General features: G+C 34.2%; 1 protein-coding gene across 3 annotated transcripts; it reads right to left on the bottom strand.

Annotated features, from left to right (window-relative positions):
- Window positions 1-254: 254 nt before the first annotated feature.
- LOC108332044 (chaperonin 60 subunit alpha 2, chloroplastic) lies at window positions 255-8,585 on the bottom strand. Of its 3 annotated transcripts, XM_017567143.2 has the most exons (9): window positions 8,359-8,585; window positions 8,114-8,276; window positions 6,402-6,523; window positions 6,093-6,300; window positions 5,863-6,008; window positions 4,741-5,047; window positions 2,791-3,041; window positions 1,573-1,773; window positions 255-919 (listed from the first exon to the last, which is right to left on the bottom strand). In XM_017567143.2, exons 1-9 carry the CDS (start codon window positions 8,437-8,439, stop codon window positions 632-634), a joined length of 1,767 nt encoding a protein of 588 aa, XP_017422632.1. In that variant the 5' UTR covers window positions 8,440-8,585; the 3' UTR covers window positions 255-631. The 3 variants fall into 3 exon arrangements, with proteins under 3 accessions (XP_017422632.1, XP_017422641.1, XP_052726124.1); XM_017567152.2 differs by lacking the exon at window positions 8,359-8,585 and having other exon boundaries at window positions 6,422-6,523; window positions 8,114-8,252; XM_052870164.1 differs by lacking the exons at window positions 6,402-6,523; window positions 8,359-8,585 and having other exon boundaries at window positions 8,114-8,270.
- Window positions 8,586-10,514: the final 1,929 nt, after the last annotated feature.

Below are 10,514 nucleotides of genomic sequence, written 5' to 3' on the forward strand. Positions count from 1 at the left end.
ACGTAAATAAGTCCAAAATATCAATTACGAGAACAAGAAAGAGACCTGTCAACTTCTACAAAGCAGCAAAACCATAAACACGCACCAAAAAAAGCGAAAACTTGAAAAAGCTCCTTCATAGGAGTGAGTTCAAAACCTGACATTGACATTCTGGTAAGTAAACAACAAAACCGTGAGTCCACGCAGCACGGAATCAATATCTGATATATTGGTGGGTGTACCTACCTACTCCTCCAATAAAATTGAAAACACAATTTTCTAACACATCAAGATTTGTCCAAATGAATATTGTGCGATTTATGTTTGTCTCATCAATTATGGTGTTACAATATCTTGATAAAATCTTACTACCGGTTTTCTAGTATCAACTATGGCGTCACCAAAAATTAATAGGTAAACGGAGAAAGAAACCTAACAGAACTCTAATCAATTCCGTGTGGAATGTACTCGAACTTCACCAGTTGTACAATTGTTCCAATTGCTTCATCATACATGGGGTTCATCAAGTCATGACTCAAGCAGCATCTGATTTTCCTGTTCTTAAAAGCATTATTCTTACTGCAGCTGGATTCCAGCAGTTCTATCGAAAAGACTTAACTCTCTTTGAAAAATTGTAATTGTTTACTCCATTTTAGGGAGTTATGCCAGGGATAAAGGGCACTGCTGGTTTGGGTTTCTTTATTTTATCCACCAATATAGCTTGAGTGGTTAGAATCACACCAGCAACAGACACTGCGCTTTGAAGAGCGCATCTTGCAACACGACTAGGATCTGCTACTCCAGCATTCAAAAGATCTTCATATATGCCCGTCATTGCATTATATCCGATTCTCCAATCATATGTTCTAGTCTTTTGGACAACAATGTCTCCATCTATTCCTGCATTAGTTGCAATTGATTTTGCAGGTTCAATGAGTGCCTGCAATGCGTAACCACATATATGTTAAAGCCTTTCAGGCAAGTTCATAAGGATGTTGTCTGTTTTTGAGAAGACAGTAAAAAAGAAATCAACATTTTTTATGTATGTGCTTGGTGGGACGAATCAGTTGGTTAGTTATAATATGTGTAAAAACATTACTACAACTACATATGTTTAGCAGTTAAGACCTATAAATATAATCAATAGCCTTTTTATGTTAAACTTGCAAATCAATGTGCTTCGTATAATTTAAGAGATGTTCCTTGAAGTAGCTAAGACTCATCTGAGAAAGTATAGCCAAAATGTCATAAACCATGGTGGAAATGCTAATACGCACTGTCTAGCTAGTGCTCTTTTTTTTCAGAAAAGTGGACGTTCCTCTCAAAATAATGAGGTGTAATTGTTGAAGCTAAAAGCTTTTCTTTCAATTACAGTCCAAACAAGAATTTAAGAAAATAAAGCTCACAAATTTCCTGGATTTTTCAAAGATGAAAATCTGATAAGTCAACTAATTTGAAGTTGACCTCTTTTTATCGGAAAGGAACATTTTACATGAAAATAATCATAGAGCATTCACTACAAAGTAAAATCAATGAAGAGAACTATAGGACAATAAGATAGAGAACTGGTTGAGTAAATAAAGGTAACCATACCTTTGCTACGATATCAGCACCAATTTGCTCATCTAGATCTTCCATGGAGTTCCTTATTGTTGGTATCAAGTCCGACAGGTGGACATATGTGGCACCCCCTCCAGGAACAATGCCCTCACTTATGGCAGCAAATGTTGCATTCTTTGCATCCTCAATTCTCAGTTTTCTATCTTCAAGTTCTAGCTCAGTATGTGCACCTACCTACACAATTGGTTATTGCATTATGTAATGAACACTTGAAAATGAAAAAAAAGAATGCCAATTTAAAATATTGTTGGCAAAATTTAAGGTGACAGCTGCTTCTTTTTGTGCAACAAATTGCAATCTAGAATTGTGTATGAAAAATATATGAAGTAGAACCCACGTAATTAACAGAATGGCCTACTTGGTCTCATACATTCTTAACATGTACAAGGATTACGCGATAATCTGTCTATCATAGGATCCAAGCTAATAGTTAAATTTCATTTTAGAAACAATTGGCATTAACTGACGTTGCCATCAAATATAAAAATTGCAGCCCAGTAATTGAGCAGGCAATGTGGAACTTAGCAACACTAACCAAATGAAGAAATCAATTCAAATCTATTTTTATTTTCTGAAATCCTCATAAAAATTATTATCAATACAATGACAATCCAATGCACGTGGCTCCCAAAACATACAGAGTCGGTTTCAAGAAGATAAATAAGCTCCAAGTCACAAGTCACCAACTTTATTGATGTGTCAAGGCTGGCCCTTAAACAAAAAGTATTGTGAAAGTGATGAAGAAAAACTTTGTGATGCGAGAATTCTTGGTTAACTGAATTGAAATAATATCAATATTATTGCAATATTTTATTTGACTTAGAAAAACTAAATATAGTGAAGTTGAAAACAAAAAAAAAACTTAGTTGCAGAGAAGACAAGTATCAAATAGATTATATACTAGTTATGATAAATATAACATAAATGATATATAAGTAAAAAATTATATAGGATCCCTCTTCTGAAGAAAACATATCAAGAAGGCTAATAGGTGACAAACTGCCATTGTTCTATTTTTCAAGTTACAAGCACAAAGAAAGTTGAAATTCAAGGTGAATAATGCAATGACTCGATAAAATCCAATAATACATAGAATAAGATAGAGAAAGAGAACTAAAGAAACATTACCAAAGTAAAGAACAAGGGCAAGAAGAATACAGACAGCCATGATATGTCTATCGAATTAAGTACCTTTATAACAGCAACACCACCCAACAGTTTCGCAATTCTCTCTGAGAGCTTTCTTGACAAGTTTGCATTATCTGTTTCACTAAGATCTTTCTTTATCTGTGAAATTCTGGCCTGAACTTCCGCCTTAGTACTAGGATCGGCAATGATAGTTGTCGCATTACTGGTTATTGTCACTTTCAGTGCCGTACCAAGCTGGTCTGATGTTGCACCATCAAGTGTGAGACCCAAGTCTCCAGAAAGAAAATCAGCACCTGTGGTGTTAACAACATGAGATCAAACAACCAGAGCAGGAAAAGTGTTATTGATTAAATGAGGCTGGAAAGGAAACTCTTTTAAGATATGGGAACAAAAAAATACATCCTGGGTATATTTAAGAAAAACAAAAAGAAACAAAATATCAAAGTAGCCTCATACAGAGTCACATGCTATATGAGCATTACTCATAATCCTACCCAACATGATAGAAGGAAGCATATAGAGGTAGACTGAAACTTCATTATAAGTAAGATAGCAGACTTGTCAAGACAACATATGAATCATCTGGGAAGTCAGTTGGCAGTTGTTCTTATTACGGGACTACCTACAAAACAATTTCAAGATTTTTCTGACAAGCTGGGAAGGATAGACACTTGTTAAATATAGTAAAAACTATATGTATGGGATTAATCTCCCTTGTATTGAATATACATATAGGGTATTGTATTTATAATAGAAAAAATATGGACTAAGCACAAAATACAAATAAAAAATAATAACAAACTAACAAAAGATAAAAGATAATAATAAGATATTTATCTAAGAAACCTAATATTCCAATATATCTAACACTCTCCCTCAAGCTTGTGCATACAAATCGAATGTACCAAGCTCGTTACAAATATAATCAATTCTCGGGGTATCCGTAATGTGAAAATATGTGCTTATGCACTCGAATGATACCAAATTGTTAATGATTTGCAAAGACAACATATCAACCCAGAAGACCCCCTTGGCAAAAATCTAAGAGGTTGCTCTATATAAATCTCTTATTTCAAATCACAATTGAGGAACACATTATTGACATCCAGTTGATGAAGTCATTGTTAAAGAGTCACCATGGCTATAAATAAACTATCAGAAGCCATCTTCGCCATTGGAAAAAAAGTACATATGGACAGGTCAGATGAAGAGAGGTCAGAAGAGCCAGTAGCAAAGACATGGACAAACAAGAGAGAAAAACCCTAAAAATCCAAGATTCTCCAATCAAGGCACCAAGCACAGATCCTGAAAGGGGAGAAAGAGGCAACCTTGGCGCTTTGAATCGCTGTCAGAGAGGAGACGGGACACGCATCCACGTGCAGCGGAAAAGGGAGCAGATCTGCAACTTCGAGAGGCATGTGAGGGCGCATAGGAACTCTGATAAAGGCGTCGTTGACGGCACAATGGTGCCTAACCGAGACAATCAAAATCGTGTGGTCATAGGATGAAACTGGAACTCCGACGACGGTAGATGATGGCAGAGGCTCCAGCAACGGCAGTGGGTGCAATGGCAAAGGCGACGAAATTTTTTTCATAAAAAAACCTGACTCTAGATACCATGTTCAATATAGTAAATTTGAGGGGAGGTGTTGTAAATATTATAAAAATATTTTGTTTCCTTATTTATTCAATATCATTGGCAATTAGTATAATTAGCATAATCAAGGAAGATTGAAATCCATGATTCGAGAGATTGAATCCCATGATTCTAGGAAGGAATTTATTGGCATGGTAATATAAATAGGAACCTTGTATATTGAGATTATCACAACAACATATGGAGATTATTCCTCTCCTTTTCAAATCGTTTGACACTAACACAAATTGCATACGCTTTTCAAGAGAAAAACTCAAAAATAGGAAGCATGACCCTAGCATAGAGGAAGTTGGCATACACATCAACAAAGCTTATCAAAGCCTGTAGGAACTCACCGGTCATTAGTGCAATATCTTGTAACAAAGCTTTCTTCCCACCTGCAAATCCTGGACATTTTACAACTGCAACTCTTAGTAATCCTTGCGTCTTGTTCACTACTAATGTTTCCAGCACTTGTCTTGTTATATCCTCAGCAATAATTAAGAGTGGAACACTCAACTGCATAGCCTTCTCTAACAATGGGACTATTTCTTTTACACTTGAAATCTTTTGATCAGTTACCAAAACTTTAGCCCAATCAAACTCTACAATGGAATTCTCCTGGTTCGTAATGAAGTAAGGAGACATGTAACCCTTATCGATCTGTACAAAAAGAACAAGAACAACAACTGTAATAGGGTAGAAACACAAGGATTGTGCAGATCCAAACAAGAAGAAGAACTTACACTGGTTATTGTGTAATATTATTTGTTAAAGGGTTAAATATGTTTTTGATCCCTTAACTTTTAGTGAAATTTGGAATTAGTCCCTCTTCAAAACTTTGACCTAATTTAGTCTCCAAACTTTAAAAATGTGTGAATTTAGTCCTTTTTACTAAATTTTGTTAGGTTTATTTGATGTTTCAAGTACGTTTCATGATAGCATTTGAGTTGTTTATACCATTTGACACATTTTTGCTTCAATGTTAACTTAGAAATGTGTTTGAAACATCAAATAAAGTTAACAAAATTTGGTTAAAATGACTAAATTCACACATTTCTATGGGGACTAAATTAGTCCAAAGTTTTTAAGAGGGACTAATTCCAATTTTCACTAAAAGTTAAGGGATCAAAAACATATTTAACCCTTTGTTAAAATATGTAAAAATATATTATTTATAGAGTATATTAGACTATGCTTTAAGATTGGTTTCCCTTTAACCCATTATCTCTTAAAATATGTAAAAATATATTATTTTTAGAGTATATTAGAGTATACTACACTGGTTATTGTGCCATGCTTCACTATCTCATGATTTGCTTCCCTAATTAGTTAGGAGTAAAATTAGTGCTCTAGGCTTTAAGAACATATTATGATGTTGTAATACATTACAGTAAGTATATTATTATTAAAAGTTTATTTTCTCTTAATCTCCTTCCTCTACGCCTAAAACCCCACAATTTCAACATTGTCCATACCTTCATCCCTTCTTCAATTATCACAGAGGTTTCAGATGTTGAGGAGGACTCAATAGAGATCACCCCATCCGGACCAATCTTCCCCATAGCATCAGCAATCAAGTTGCCAACATAATCATCATTTCCAGCAGAAATTGATGCTACAGCTGCAAAACAGAAGAAATATCCTCATTATTTTCTTGTGAAGATAACCCTTAATTTGACAAACTCAAACAAGCAGACGAAAATACCTTTAATATGCTCCCTCCCTTCAACAGGAACACTTCTCTCCTTCAATAACTTGACCAACTCCTTTACAGTCTTGTCCATCCCCTTCTTCAAAGAAATAGGATTAGCTCCAAAAGAAACTGCTAATAGTCCAGATTTAATCATGGCACGAGCCAAAATAATTGCAGTGCTAGTACCATCACCAGCTAACTCGTTCATTTTACTTGCAACCTACAAGCAGGAAAACTATAAACATTAATACATCTCTAGTTACTTTCGTTTCAAATGTTGTCCATTTAACATGTGGCAAAATCCTAGCAACCATGATCAACCTCTTGAATTAGGATGGCACCTGCATTCTCAATTGCATCTGAAAGCTCAATGGATCGAGCAATTGTAACGCCATCATTAATCACTTTAAGGTTTCCAGATTCAGAAAGAATAACATTTCGTCCTACATGTTTAGGAATGAAATATAAGCAAGAAAAGTCAACAATCACTGGACCATAATCAGCCAAATGAAGACAAAATATTGAAATTCAAAAGCAATTGGGAGCCTTGTTAGTGTTTCCTCATATTAACTTACTATGTTTACGAAACACCTTACAATCAAACAAAAATCCGATCAAAAGAAATCATGAAGTCAATGCTTGCTTGAATTCACGTTGAAACAACCAAAACGTGTAAAAATACCAGCTAAAATGATTTTTAGATAAATGTTTGCTTTAGGCTGAACGGTTGCAAAGTGTGTTGGAAGTCCCAAATCGACTAGAGATAAGGCCAAATGATAATATATAATTGAGGTGCAAACCTCACCTTACAAGCCGGTTTTGTGGGGTTGAGTTAGGCATAAACTCACTTTCTAATATGGTATCAGAGGCATGGTTAGAGCCTATCCTAGCGAGTTTTTTGTGAGGTTGAGTTAGGCTTAAAACCCACTACTAATATGGTATCAGAGCCATGGTTAGAGCCTATCCTAGCGAGTTCTAAGTGGGCATTCTATTCTTCTCTTCCACCCGCAATCGGGCCGCTATCGGACCACCCAATTTCTACTATCACGCACGAGATGTCTATACCTCGGCGTGAAGGGGGTGTGTTGGAAGTCCCACATCGACTAGAGATAAGGCCAAATGATAATATATAATTGAGGTGCAAACCTCACCTTACAAGCCGGTTTTGTGGGGATGAGTTAGGCATAAACTCACTTTCTAATATGGTATCAGAGCCATGGTTAGAGCCTATCCTAGCGAGTTCTAAGTGGGCATTCTATTCTTCTCTTCCACCCGCAATCGGGCCGCTATCGGACCACCCAATTTCTACTATCACGCACGAGATGTCTATACCTCGGCGTGAAGGGGGTGTGTTGGAAGTCCCACATCGACTAGAGATAAGGCCAAATGATAATATACAAGTGAGGTGCAAACCTCACCTTACAAGCCGGTTTTGTGAGGTTGAGTTAGGCTTAAAACCCACTACTAATAAAGTGATGTAATTTATCTTTGGATTCTGTATTCTAAATTTAGAAGCAAAATTGTAGTAAACTAAGTACAAATTTGTTCATCCGACGCAAAAATAATCTCTAGTGTTTTCTCCTCAATCGATTTTGAACCAAACATATGAATGAACAACCGTAAAATTACACCAACCCGTATTTCAACATAATTTTGGATAAGCGAAAATCAGGTCAAACATTTAAGTCCCTAGTTGGGAAATTAATTTCTTGGGTCTAAAGTAGATAATGAGTAGCTTTTGCGTTGGATAAAAAAATTATACCTATTTCTACTACTAAGTTGCTAACAAAATAAAATCATCAAAACATAAATCTCTTTTCTTAAAATCAATTCTAACAAAAATCAACTTCATTAAAAACCAGATTCAAAAATGCTCAAACAAACATCCCTAAACAGTTGCCAGCATAGATTCTAGGTATCGGCCATTGTTCAGGCAGCAAAGCAGCTAAATATGATGGTAATTAAGCAGTGCAACAGATTGAAAACGCAATAACATTCATGTAACCGACACAATTGGTTATTTCAGTCGATACCTTTGGGTCCAACGGTAAGAGAGACAGCATCGGCGAGCTTATCAATCCCGGCTTGCATGGCCTCTCTGCACTCCTTGCCGAATAATATCTTCTTAGGGCCTGCCCTCACCACAAAGCGCGGAGCTATACGAACCCCAAATGCCATTTGGTTCAAACGAAAAGGCTGCACCAGCATAGAGTCAGAAAAAGACGTAGAAATAGATGAGAGTGAGCATAGCATAACATAGCAGAGTAAACATACTTACTGGGAATGAAGAAGAAGGGTTTCCATTGGGAGGGAAGAAGAGCGAGGAGAGAAAGACGTGAGAATGTATATAGCTACTCATCTCGGAAACCCACACGGTTTGAATTGAAGGATGGAAGCTCAACTATTCAGGGAGGTCTTTTTCTGAATTCAAAGATTATCAGAGAAGTTTCCAAAATATATTTGCTACAGAGAGCAAGGTCTTGGATGGTAAGGTTTGATTTCTTCTATTTCAGATTATGGCGGTTGAATTTACACTTTATTTATTTTCATTGTGTTTGCCTTTTTTTTTTCGTTTAAATTTATTCATTTCTGTTTTTATAAAATAATTTTTTTATTTATTTACGTAAAATATTTTTTCTTCACTGAAGTTTTATATAGTTAATTTTAATTCTTTAAGTTCGTTTTACAGTAAATAAGCAACATTTATTTTGAAAAGTTAGAAACTATTTTCTAGTCACCCATCAATATTGCAACATATTTGTTATGTATCTAGTGGGTGGATGGCTCACTACAATGTTTTCTTTACAATAGTGTGAGTCTTGGTAACAGGAAAGGTCTACATTTATTTTAACGATTTAGAAAGATTTCATTCCTTTGATATATTTATACTTTTCAACTTTAAGGTTTTGTTCACTGAATTTAAAAGAGAGTAATTAAAGGGATTTGAGAGGATTTGAAAGTAAAATTTTTTGTTGTTTATTTGAGTGGATTTGGAGATAAATGAGAGTGAATTTTGAAATAAACTTTGTGAGAATTAGTGTATGATTTGATTGACGTGACAGATTAAAAAAAATTTACTTCAAAATTCAGTCTCACTTACCTCTAAATCCACTCAAATAAACAATAAAAAAATTTATCTTCAAATCTCCTCAATCACTCTCCTCCAAATCCATTCAAGTGAACAAAGCTTTAGAATTATAGATTCTAGATTTCTTTTTATCCTTGTTAAAATGTGCGTTTTGTGAAGCTTAAAGAAATTTAAGAAGTTCATCAAAGATCATTATTTTTAAATGTCTTGCACTTTCACATTTTTGATAAACTATTTAAGGTTTTCGTATTATACTATGTTTTGGAGTACTTTCCTCCAAAGTTATAAGACAATTTATGAAAATTTAAAATTTTTTAAATATCTGTTAATTGTTTCTATCTTCTTCATCATATATATCTCATTTTGTCTCTGAAAACTAGTAATTTTTCTTTGTAGGAATTTTATTACTCCTTTCCAATTTTGTATATGGAACATTTGTTTTATTTTGATTTTATGAAGGAGTAATGTATGACATGTTTTTTTTTACCTTTTGCTTAAGCTTATTAAACTCTTCTTGAATGTATTGTGTTTCAAATTTCATAATCAATAAATCTTCATAAGTTGACTTTGTGTATATTTTTATGTTGTCTGTTTAGGGATAGTCCTATAATGGAAACTAAGTGGTTTGTTAAACTCCCTTTCTTGTTTATATTGTTTTATGTCATTGAATTTTCTCTTTTACCATCTATTACAATATTCAACCCTTATGTTGTGTTTGTTTTTGTTATTTATTGTGCAAGTAACATTTGTTTTTGTTATTTATTGTGCAAGTAGTATTCATGTTTGTTTATCATGATTTGAGAATATGTAAGAGCGATGATTTGTGAAATTTGATCCATCATTCATACTCTGTTGGGTGGAAAGATGAGAGAGGAAAGTTAGCTCACATTTTCGTTTTACAACATTACCCTTTGTTTTTTTTTAATTTTTACTCTGTTGTTAAATTTGTTTTTTTACCATGATACAGTGGTATGTTGAAATCAAAATTGATAAAAAATCGATTATCCTTTCACATGGAATCGTTTCTCTCAAAAGAATCGATTTTCTCTCGTATACATGAATGATTATCCTCTAATTCTAATTTTTATTGTAAGGAGGTGAAAACAAACAGTGTAACAAATATTATATTACAAAATAGAATAGACAATCAGATAAAGAAGTCGTATTCTATAGATGTTGGGAAAAGATATTTGTTAGGTGTAGTAAGAGAGGTGTAGTAAGAGAGGTGTAGAGACATGTAAACTTAAGGTATTATAATATATATGGTGAGAAGTGTTGGGAATGAAGAAAAGAGAAACTAAAGGTGAAGAATTGTTTTTAAGAAAATAACCAATATTACTAATAAT

Source organism: Vigna angularis, chromosome 1 (assembly GCF_016808095.1).
Source record: "Vigna angularis cultivar LongXiaoDou No.4 chromosome 1, ASM1680809v1, whole genome shotgun sequence".
Classification (NCBI taxonomy): Eukaryota; Viridiplantae; Streptophyta; class Magnoliopsida; order Fabales; family Fabaceae; genus Vigna; species Vigna angularis.